Here is a 12,311-nt window from a genome sequence, read left to right on the forward strand (position 1 = left end):
GGAGTTTAGTTCTGAGGGACCTGGAAGGTTTTGAAAGGACAGAAGTGATTCTTAGCGATCTCCAAGATCGTGCTCAATGATAATAAATATTTGTGACCCAAAACACATGTGCACAGTGGTCTGTGGGGTACCAGGTTTATCATAGCTCCCATTAGAAGCCACATTTTTAAAAGATTTTGTTAGAGAGAGAGAGAGAACACAGTGAGCCAGAGAGAACAGAGTGGTGGGAGGAGGGGCAGAGGGAGAAGCCAACTCCTCTCCTCGTTGAGCAGGGGGCCTGCTGAGCCCAGGACCCTGGGATCATCACCTGAGCTGAAGGCAGACGCTTAACCGCTTAACCGTCTGAGCCACCCAGGCACCCCTGAGTATTTATATATTTACATATATATATATATTTTCAACCCTGAGATCAGTAGTCCCTGAACCAGCGTGGTGCCCCAAAACTAAGGAATTGTTAAAGATAACCATACCACGCAACTTAATGTCATGTGCATAATATGTAAAAAATGAAAGCCAACAGGAAAAAAGGAAAAAAAAAATCACAATATCTCTATGTATTGGGAATACGCAATTCTAGCACTTGGCTAATGGAAAGAGATTGAGTAGCTACAGAGATTTCTTTGACCTCAAATTCTGTTTCCAAATTTTGATTCCTAATGTTGCACTTTGCTCAGTAGTTGCAGTTCTGAAAATTTTATGCAATTCCAATTTTGGGGGGGAAACAAATAATATGGCTTTACTCCAAACTTGCTTTATTTTCCTTTTCTAATTGCCCATCAATTGATAATAGCTTTGCAAATTTTAGAGGACTCAGCTCTTAAGAAGAAAATGACTTGTAAAATATTTTAATATTCACTTTAATGAATGTTTTAATCATAGATTCATTATCCAGATATTTGTTGTATATTCAGTACACGAGGAATCTTTAAAATACTCTGCTTGGCGGGGGAGCCTGCTTCCCTTCCTCACCCTCTGCCTGCCTCTCTGCCTGCCTCTCTGCCTACTTGTGATCTCTGTCAAATAAATAAATAAAATCTTTTTTTAAAAAAATGAAGCTTTGGAAAGCACAGTGCCTTTCTCAAGAGTACAGGCTTGCACAAGCTTCCCCTAAGTGAACCGTAAGTGAAGGCACAAAATCCGATCTTATCCCTGAAGAACCTCTTCACTATGAAGAAGTAAGCAGCTTTCTGCGGACTTACCCCACCGCGCAAGCCAAGCGTCACCTTGCAGTGGGGACTGGAGGCCTCCTGCTTGCATGCGGGCCACCAAGTACTCTGTGGACATGCTCCTGGTGTGACCAAGGCTTCTGGATCGCCCAGGACGGGTTGGGAGGTGGGTAGTTCTAGGATGTATGTTGCTGAAATTGGGACAGTCTCAGACAAACTGGGATGGCTGGTTCTATACACTCTTCTTTCAATCTCCAAAGAGTGCCAAGAAGAACACCTGTATCCAGGTAGCCTAGAGGCTGTCACGTTAGCTCTGCTGGGAATTGTAATAAGGAAACAAGAGCCAGTGACTGTGTGGCATTTTGTGGCTCGTGGAGGACCTCACCTCCAGGCAGCACTGGGAAGCCAGTATTAATAGTCCACGCATTTTTTCAATTGGTGAGAAAGAAGACTCAGAGAGGTTGATAGATTTGTCCCAGATCACACAGCTGTTAATTGTGGGCTCCAACACACACTTGGAGGTCTTCTTCTGATCACGTTACCCCTCTACTGACCATCTCTCCTTCCCTTTAAAACATTTCCAAAGACCAAGCTGAAGCCTGCTGGCTTTCCTTTTTCAGGTGCATTCTCCACCCTGAGCATCCTCACAGCTTTGGTTGATTGAGAGGCCAGGGGAGCTTGGATAACTAGTCTGTGATAGGGAGCCACTGATTTGCAGAGAATTACACTTGCTGCAGTGTTGCACATAATGGGGACAAACCTTGGTAACAGTCTGCATGCCAGCAGTAGGAGTGGGTTATGTTAACCTTAGATATGAAACCTCCAGTTACTTATTCAGAAGTAACAGAGAACTGGAATCCAGTAGAAGCCAATTGCGGCCAAACCACTGGCAAGTCCAGAGAACAAAGGAGAGGAGCACTCTCCTCTGGAAGAAAGGGGGAAGCTGGCAGGCTGTTAAAAAACAAAAATCCACTAGAGTCCACTGGGAGCTCAGAGTATAGAGACTTTCCATTGGCTGAGTTGTGACTGCATCTCAGGAGCTGGGCTGTTGCTGGAGGAGGAGAAGGAAAGCCTTCCTCCTGCTGGGGTAGTGGTGAAGGTGGGTGTATTGGCTTGCAATGTACGTCTCTTCCTGTTTGGTATGCAGTTAGCCACAGTGGTAGTGCTGAGAGCTTCCTCTGGCCTCCTGACTCCATTTTACATGAGGTTTCCTGTATTAATTTTCACAGCTAGATGAATTGTTGTTCTTCCAGTCAGTGAACTACTGTGCAGTCACAACAAAGATCCCTTAACCTGAATTCTTGGGCCACAGAACCAATGTTCCTGAAGTCTTTGGGACTTCTTTCCTAAGGCAAAGCAGGCCATGGTAAGGGGCTTGGGCTCCTGCTCAGCCATGCCTCCAGAACCCTAGCTATCTTGCCCCTTTCTGGAGTTTTGTTTGGTCACGGAGCTCCTGTGACAGAACTTACCCTGGCCCTTGAAGGATGGAGAATTTGGGTGAGCAGAGAAGAGAAGGCTCAGGGAAAAGTGGGAAGATGAGAGTGCATACAGTAGGTTTACTGAGAGGGGAGTACATGGATCACATCAAGTCGAGTCCCCCATGTGCCAGACGCTGCACAAGGAAGTGGGGAGGCACGGCCCGGGGCGGGGGGGGGCAGTGGGAGGAGCTCGCAGGCCTGCCTTCGAGATCTCCTGCCCTGGCAGAGTTGAAGATGCAGCAAGGAGAAGACGATGCATCCAAATACAGATTATATATATATATATATATATATCTCAAAATACATATACTTGCTCTATGTTAATACATATACATATGTTGGAAATATATTAATATATCTTCAAGTATATGCAAATTTAGGTATGTGTATATATAATGGAATATATTTGGAAATATACTTGCAAATGTATTCGGAAAGGTGGCTGGAGTAGGAAGACTGCAAATGCTAGACTGGATTTGCAGACTTCAGCCTGTGGGAGAGAGGCAGCCCTGCAGGTTGAGCAAAGAAGCAGCGGGGAAAAGGTGCTTTTTATGAAGAGTAATATACCATCCTCAGAAAGGATAAACCGGCAGAGGAGAAAGATTAGACATTGGGAAACAGATTCACTGACTGTTCCTTTCAACCAGCAGCTGTTGTATACCCAGTTCTTTTCCTTCACAGACCTTGGCGATGTGCCATCCACGTGGCCAGACCTAGGCTGTGTACCAGGGGCTGGTCCCCTTGGACCAGATGTCCTGGGGTGGGAGATGGGCAGTAGATCCGTGCAGCTATGACGCAAGTTCGGGTGGGCATCAGTGGGGATGAGGACCTGCTCTGGAGCTGGGTGGTGGGGCAGCCCCTGCGCAGGAGGCCAGGGTGGAAGAAGAAGCTAGTCATGCAGAGCAGAGACCGGGTCCGTTCAGCAGAGGAAACTGCTTGTGTAGATGCCTCGAGGCTGCAGAGAAGCTGTGAGGAATGGGGCAAGTGCAGCTATGTGGCTGGAAAGGCAGGAAGCCTCTAGAAGACCCTGAGCCCTTTTTGCAACCGGAAAGAGATGGTCAGAGCCAATAGGAAGCTGGCGAAGCACGTTAGGCACGATTGAATCGGTGCATTGGAGACAACGGCTGAGACTACTGTCTGGCCCTGGGTTGGAAGGGCAAGTGCTGGAAGCAGGGAGACTGGTCAGAAGCGTGTCGTGATTGGCCAGAACTCAGGAGGTGAGGACTGGGAGTGGACGTTATTGGTGGGAAAAAGGAAGGAAAACCAATGCAGGCGCTGCAGGAAGAGCAGAACCAGGACCGCGTGGCTGTTAGGCAGCTGTGGATGTGGAGGGTGCGTCTGCGGAAACTTGATGTCCCCTTTTCCAGGCGCAGTGGTTGCAAGGACATCAGTGTCCTCATCGCAAATTCTCAACAAATGCTATTTCGTTTACCCCTTTCCCTTGTCCTTGTGGCTCTAAGCCAGACCCTCAGGGGTCTTCTGGATTCTAGACAAGGAAAATGGGTCGAGCTTTTCCTGTGTGCAGCTTACGAGGTGCATAACAAACCTGTTTTCTCCTACTTGCCTCACAGCAGCCTGTGGAGTGAGAAATCTGGCATTCAGCAAGGTTAATAAATGACCGAGGTCACACAGCTTACCCGTGGCGGGATCTTGGTTAAAGCAGGCTTCGGGTCTCACTAAAGCAGTAACTCTTAAACCACCTCATAGCCTCCCGCGACACCCTCAGTGCCCCAGAGCTGTTTCAAACCTCCTCCTCGTGCTCCCGCCCCGCCCCTAGCCCGCCTCCTCCGGGCCCCACCTGGGGGCCTCTGCTGGAAGCTTCAGCACGGCCTGGGCCTCCTTGTCCCCTGAATCTTGAGAGACTGAGGTCTGCCATCTAGTGGCTACTGCTTTCCTTTTTATTCAGCGCTTTTAAAAGAAAGGAAACCGGGAGTTCCCACAGAGAAGACAGGCCTGCGTATTTATAGCATCACACCCTGTAAACAGGAAACTTCTCAGTCTTAGAGAAGGAGCCTGGTAATGTAAACATAGCATATTGGCAATGAGTTCCGCCGCCCATTCAATAAACATTTAAATATATATATAATGCATGTATGTGTATATACATATATATTTAAGTGTTTGTGTTTATATATATTCATTTATACACACACACACACACACATACATCTATATTCATTCCACTGGAAAGTAAGCTCAGTGAGACGGGGATTTCTTTTGTCTGTATTGCTCACTAATGAATTTCAAGAGCCTAGAACAGTGACATTTGCGTAGCAGACATGCAACAAATATTTACTGAATGTACAATAAATGAGTACCTAGGATTAGTGCACCTTTACTGTACACTTGGTACATGGGTGTTTGCTCGTTTACTCCTGGCGATGACTTAAGAGACAGGGAATGTCAAGATGCATGTGCCTTAGATGTAGAGACTGAGCCATAGAGGGACAAGAGGTTTACTAGGTCTGGGGAGAGCTGCTGGGTTTTGACCCAGGCTTGCTGACTTGAGAAACACTGCCTTGAACTACGTGCATAGTGCCCCTCGTCTGCTCTGTGTGCAGGCGTTGTATGCGACACTGCCGCCATTTTGATGGGCGGTAGAGGTGCCTCCAGGGAACCACTAGCCCTTCTCCTCCTGTGTTTTGACTTCCCTGAGTGAAGTTTTCCATCCCATAGTTTTATGACAGGAACAGCAAATTGAGGGAATTCAAGAAAGGCTGGCCGGCCAACAATGAGTCCCTGTCACTAGCTAGCTGTGTGGCTGTGTGACCTTGCACAGTGCCCCCACATCTCAGCTTCCTCATTAGTCAAAGGCAGAACAGAGTTAGGATGCCTGCCTTCCCTTCTAGCTCCAATATTCTACTATTCCTGTGACTCCCAGGGAGCTGGATGAGAGTGTAGAGAGAGGACCACTGGTTCCTAGGCAACCAGTACCCGCCTCACCCATGTTGCCATGGTGACGATGGAAGTTGGGCTGATGGGATTACCAGCTCCTGCTAATTGCATATGAGAGCTCAAGGTCTCTGTCTCGTGCTTGCTGGCTGGCTTGCTCTTACTTTCTCATTCTTCTAGGAACGGTGGAAAGATCTCTCCTCCATCTGCAGCGTCCCCAGGGCATCCCTAGTGCAATGGAAAGCAACTGGAAATGCAGTCTAGTTGTGTCTCTGAATAGCTGTGTGACCTTGGGCAGGTTACTCGGCTTCTCTGAGCCTCTCCTTCCCCATATGGAAAATGAAGGTGTTGGAATAGGGACCCCCCTCTAAGGCTCTTCTTAGCTCTCAAATCCTTTGATGCCTAGGGAGCATGTCAAGGGAGCAGACCACATTGTTACTAGGCAACCAGCAGGCACCCTGCCCAAGTTGCCTTGGTGACTGGATACTAGAGGGGAGGGGAGTAGCTGCTGCAGCTAATTGCTTAATTATTTATGAATGCCTCAAGTCCTTTTTGTTGTTTTCGTTGCTAGGGGCTGTGGGGTCACCTTCTCTTCCTCCCTCCTGCTACCCCAAGTCGTCTGAGGTGCGCATTACCCAGTGGGAGAGCACGTTGGCCTGGATCTCAAGCTACTTGCATTCTAGTCCTGCCTCTGTCATTTCCCAGAGCTGTGGCCTCGGGTAAGTCACCTCACCTCTCTGGGCCTCAGTCTCCTCATTTGTAAAATGGGGGGCTCACTGCGATAATCTCCACATTTCCTTTTTACCCTGAATTTCTAATTCCTGCTGTTCAGTTGTGAAGTGGGGGAAGAGGAGGGGGAATTTTCCTAATTTTTTATCTTCTAAGGAGGAGTCTGAAGAGCAGTAACAATAGTTAAGTCTCTTACACATTTCAAACAGGAAGGGGATGAAAATTAGGCCCATTGTTCTCTGCTTGCCTCTCATCCTAGCCTCGTTGCCTGACCTATTTTATTAATCTTAAGGCCATTTAAATTTTATGCTTTTGTACATCACCTCCTTCCAAAATGGATCTGCGGAGTTCACAGTGTAAGATGCACATGTGCAGTTAGGTCATTAAAATAAATATTGGAGTAAGTTAATATAAAAATACTGATGCTGCTTCATTGGTTATTACCAATGTTCTGATTAGGCATCAGAGGTAATTCTGAGCATCCTGGAAGCCAAAGCAAAAAGAGGGAGGTACATAATTGTTATTTAATAAGGAAAAATTGCCAGACAGATCCTTGTTGTAAATTCTGGAAGTAATTTATCATGTGGTACTTAGTCTCTTTGAGAAACTGCAGATAAAACTTTTAAGCTAACCCTTTGTTGTCAACAGTATTGTTGAAGGACAGAAGTAAGAAACTAGACTAGACAATTTGGCAAGTCTTTATCTAATTAGAAGGCAAAAAGTCCCTCCCTACCTCAGAATTTTATGAAGATAACTATCACTTAATAAACATAACTTCAGAATCAACCATTACTTCTAAATCAGTTATATAGAAATCCATGTACCCACTTTGCACCATAACTTAGCAATATGTGTCAAATTTTTTTAATGCAGACCAAAATTCTACTTCTCCTAACTTATTCTGAAATAAACTTGGGCAGCTGAAGAAAAACACTGAATATAAAAATGCTTATGATAGCATTATTTATAAAGGAAAATGACTGAACCACATAAGTCTTGAGGGCTAGTGAATTAGATTACATTATTTCTTTACAATGGATTGTTTTGTAGCCCTTGAAGTAAAGGTATATTTTTTGATATGGAAAAAAGAAGATCTTCAAATACATAATGTTAAGTACATAAGGAGGTGCAGCAGTGGTATAAGATGCTTCTATTTCTCTTATAAAAGATACAGATAGGTATACAATTTCTGTATCTAGATACACACTTTCATGTGCCTACTTGCATTTTTCCGGAAGGAAACTGTTAACAGTGGTTTCCTCTGGGCAGGAAGATTGATAGCCTTGGGTGGGAGGGAGACTTACTATTCACTGCCTTATTTTTACTATGTGGACCTGTTCATTCTCCACTTAGAGAGGCAGTAGAGCCTGGCAGTTAAAAACCTAGACTCTGGGTTCTACCCCAGTTATATCACTTATTAGCAGTGTGACTTTGGGATTAATTTACCTTCTGCATTCTTCATCCATAAAATAGTCCTTTCCTCACTGGATTGCTGTTAGGATTAAATGAATTAATATACTCAGAACAGACTAAACAATACCACATATGCTTTTTCTTGGAAAAAAGTAAAAGGGAAAAAGCACACAAACAAAAAAACCCTGTATCTAACCAAAAGGAGCCTGGGATCTCAGAGCCAGAGGATTTTATTAGTATGTCAATGCTTTCAGCATCATATGTTGTATATAAAGTATGTTTGAAGCAGAGATCACAAAGCATTGGTCTCATTTAGCTTGTCATTTTATCTGAACTTGAATACCTTTTAGGCAAGGCACCTACCTTGGGCTTCACAATAGGCATTTGCAATCCTTGAACCTATCTGGTCTACAGCTCCTGCTCTAGTCCATCCCAGTGAATGCTCAAGCTAAGAGCTTGCTAGGTCAGGTAGAAAATCTGAGACGATGGAACTCTCCATCCACAGCTGCTACAGGAAGGAAGGGGCTAACCGAAATTCGAGCTTCAAGAGGGCATCCATGCCCATGCCAGTTATGACATGTGTTCACAGCCCCCAAGGAGCGGTGCCAAGAGGATTCCTCTTTCTTTGGACCCAGGAATCTTACAGCCACAGGGATTTCCTCTGTCTTCAGAAGTTCAGAGAGCAGAGGGTTCTGTGTTCAAGAGGGCCCGGTTTCCTCTTTCCTTGCAGGTGCTTTGGGGCAAGTCTGGGGACTTGGGCTGACTTTGGGAACCTTCCTCTGAACTCTGCCACACTCCGGGCCAGACTTAGTCCCTTACCATGGACGCCTGGCGGCCCTGAAAAGGGCGGGATGGGAGCTGTGTTCCCTTGAAACTAGCTGAGTTAGGACATGTGCTCACCCTGAGGAACGCAAAACTGACCTATCACAACCTCATGCCCAAGTCAGTGGCTCCTGGCTTGTGTCTGCCTGGCCCTCCCTTCGGGCGCTCTCGGGCATTCCATTCTCTTCATCCATTTGGCCAGCGGTTCCCCTTGCCATCTCTCCGTCGCATCCAACTGTGCTTCCATCTGCCCTTCCATCCCTCCGTCCTCCTCCAGCCGTCTGCCGGCTTCCGCACCCGTCCTCAGACCGCTGGTATTAACACGCACCCGTCCTCCCCTCCCACCACGTGCGTCTGAAACGCCGTCCGCTGGTCCATCCATCTTTCCGAAACCCGCCCGTCCACCCCCACCCCCGCCCCCCGGCCTCCGGGCTGGCTGCAGAACCAGCCCCCTCTCTCCGGCCGGCCCTGTGTCCCCGACCCCCCGGAGTCCGCTCATCCGTGCCCGGCTGCAGCTCTGCCCTCCCCCGGGCCGGCCGGCCAGCCGTCGGTCCGCCGCCCGCCGGGTCCGGGTCCGGGTCCGGGTCCGTGCCAACCGGGCCCCGCCGCGGGTCGGCCGGCTTCGGTCTGGCGGCGCGGCTCCCAGGCCAGGCGGGCGGCGGGCCCGGGGCGGGGCGGGGCGCGCGCGGGGCGGGGCGGGGCGGCCGCGCCGGGGCGGGCGGGCGGGGGCCGGGGTGACTCAGCCGCCGCTCGCCCCGCGGTCCGCGCGTCCGCCGGCCTCGCAGGCGGGGCGGAGAAAATGGCGATGCCCCCGGCCGCCGTGCCCCCCGCCCGGGCCCGGGAGCCGCCGGGGCCCCGCGCCGCCGCCGCCAACGCCGCCAACGCCGCGCCGCCGCTCGGCCTGCAGCAGCTGTCGGCGCTGCGGCCCGAGCCGGGAGAGGTCCCGCTGCACTCGCCCTGGACCTTCTGGCTCGACAGGTGAGGGGGCGCGGGGCCCGCCGCGTCCGGCCCCGACCCCGCCGCCGCCGCCGTGCGCCCGCCCGGCCAGCGCCGCCGCTTTGTCTCGGCGCCGCCCGGGGCCCGAGCCCCGGCCCCGCGCCGCGGCCGCCCGCGCGCCCAGGACTCGCGCGGAGCCGGCTCGGGAGCCCGGGGCCGGGCCGGGGCGAGCGAGCGTTTGGCGGCCTCGCCCCGGGCCGGGAGGGCACAGGCGCAGCCCCGAAAGTTTCGGCAGCACTTTCCCTCGTTATTTCCATCAGAGGAAGCGTGCCCGCGGGCGGCCGTCCTGGCCGGGCGCTGGGAGATGGGCCGGCCGGGGGTCGCCGGGTCCTCGGCGGAGAGCGGGGAGAGCGCTGCTGTCCTGGCGGCCCCGCGGGGCTCCTCCGACCTCCGCTGTGACAGCGCTCGGGGAAGTGGGCCGGCCCCCTGGGAAGTGTGCGGGGCGGCTGGATTACGGCCCGGCGGGGCCTCCACTCCGCGCCCCCCCCCCGCCCCCGAAACTGCCACGGACACCTCTTGGCATTCTTTCTCAAACACTGGGCGGGGGTTTTCTTGACAATTTACTGTGCAGCCACACGCCTTCTAGACGCTGGGAATTCACTGGTGAGCGATACCTCACTTTGTCAATAAAGTGGGGACGATTATAGCTTTCTCAGGGGACAGCTCAGGTGCCATCTCCTCAGAAACGCCTCCCTGACGGCTGTGTCTAAATTAGCACACCCCCATCTTGCAGTCATGCTGTATTCCCCTGCCCTGTCTTGTTTTCCTGTTATGCTTAATGCTGCCACATAGTATTATGTATGAATCTGTTTATTTTCAGTCTGTCTCAGGGACAGGACTGTCCTGTCTCGGGACTTTTCAGAAAGTCCCTCAGTATTTTCCCCTTGGTTGAAACTCAATGATCAGGGCCTTCGTTTTTGACACTTGCTATATCCCAGCACCTAGAACCGTGCCTGGCACATAGTAGGAGCACAAGAAAATTTTGATAAATGAATAAATGCATGAATGCAAAGCCCTTCTTAGTATCCATTACCCTGTGGGTCCACAAAGAGGACACCTCAAGGTTGTCCCAAAAGCTTATGGAAATTTTGATGACACTGCAACTGTGGTTAAATGTTTGGAAGAAAGGTATATGACTGTCTTCTACGAAATTTACTTAATAGACCCAAATCTGGTCTTTAAAAGCCTCACATAAAGTTCTTGCAAGATTTTTTAAAAGTGATAATCATCCTTTTAAGGAAGTTAAGTTCATTTCTTTCTTCTTGTTGGAATTAGCACCCATCTATAAGAATCTATAAGAACTGACACTTGGAGCAGCGGTCTCTTCCGGGACCCGAAGAAGTTGGGGGTGGGGTAGATACAAAGAGTCTCCTTGTCTGAAACATTTTCACTTTCATTATGGGATGCTAAGAAAGCATTTTACTGTCATAGTAGGAGTGGTTTTGGCTAACATGAGCAGAATGAAATCATGTGTCTTTGTTTTCAAAGGTGTGCTATAACTATTGTTGCTAAGTATCTGTTTTCAAGACCTTAAACCTGGGGCCTCTAGTCTAATGTTCTAACTTGTGGAGATTGTTGCCTGGTGGAAACAAGTATCAAGAGAGTTTCTTTTTAAAGGCTCAAAAATTAGTCTACCTAAAGGCACATCATTTTAAGAATGGTCCAAGATTTTAATGCCGCATAACAACACACAACTTTTTAAGAATATCTGGTATCTTTCAGGATAAGAATACAGTAACTTCAATGAAGACACAAACTCCAGCTTTCCTCGTATGCATTTGGGTATTTTTGTTCTCTGAAAGCCAGTAATCCAACGAAATGTTATTGCCACATTGTCCACATTTGGAATAGAAATAATTAGATTGATCTAGAAATTACTTCCAGCATTGCTCATTTGAATTCATTTTGCCTGATCAATCATCCCATAGCTTTTACTGATGCTGTTTCCACTTCTCTGGGAGTCCATTACATTTATGTCAGCTGGCCCCGTTCCCTCGGGGTTATGAACACATTGTGTTCTAGAAGTTCTGTTTATAACTTTTTCCCCCTAGGGAAACAAGATTCTAGAGAGAGTAATAAGGCTCTCAGGAGAGCCCTCCAAGGAAGTCTCCCCCTCCCCCAACCCCCAGCGTAGGTGGTGTCTGCCACCAAGGGCATCAGTTTTGAGTTCCACAGCATCCAGAGGCCTTCTCATCCCTAAAACTCTCCTTTGGCACATACATCTGCCCTGTCCTCCCTTTCAGTCTACTTTGTGACCAGAGACAAGTGATCTACCCCCACTAAGCCTCAGCTTCATTGTCTGTAAAATGAGGATATTCATAGGTTCTCTCTCCCAGGGGTTGTTCTGAGGATTAATGGATGAATATAAAACACCAACATGGGTGCCCAGCCTAGAATAAGTGCCTAATTAATATTGATAAGTAACATTGTTACCTGAAGTTCGCCCATTACCCCCACCCCCAACAGTCCCTGGAGCAGCTTGTCTGAACTTAGTGTTAGGAAGCCAGCAACCTGAACTCATTTCCCCTGCTGGATGAAACGGAGAGCCCCTTAAGTAGAGTTACTTGCATTTTCGATAGCAAATTCCAGTAAACCCATGTCTCTGTGTTATTTGGACTGTATGGCTTAGAATGCAAGCATTTGGGGTATGATTTTGAATGGGGATATAGAATGAAGATACCGAAAACCTAATCCTGTCTTGGTCTTGGAAGCTGCTCTTGGTTGCATGTCTCTGAGTGGTGACCCCCTTTCCTCAGTTTTATCCACAGCACTCAGTCCTCAGGCCTCTGGTCCCCAGCCACACCAGCGACAGCAT

General features: G+C 49.0%; 1 protein-coding gene across 2 annotated transcripts in view; it reads left to right on the plus strand.

The window, feature by feature from the left end:
• The first annotated feature begins 6,107 nt into the window (after positions 1-6,107).
• EIF4E3 (eukaryotic translation initiation factor 4E family member 3) overlaps positions 6,108-12,311 on the plus strand; it is a 40,234-nt gene continuing 34,030 nt past the window's right edge. Inside the window, exon 1 of one of the 2 annotated variants that reach the window (XM_082702002.1) lies at positions 6,108-6,255. Coding sequence is in view for 1 of the 2 variants with exons in the window: in XM_082702003.1 (XP_082558129.1) it covers positions 9,300-9,478 (179 nt within the window). In the remaining variant the exon portion in view is untranslated. Of the gene's footprint in view, positions 6,256-9,222; positions 9,479-12,311 lie in introns of those variants that run through there. The other variant, XM_082702003.1, reaches the window with a different exon arrangement.

Source organism: Mustela nivalis (genome assembly GCF_964662115.1).
Source record: "Mustela nivalis genome assembly, chromosome: 1".
NCBI lineage: Eukaryota > Metazoa > Chordata > Mammalia > Carnivora > Mustelidae > Mustela > Mustela nivalis.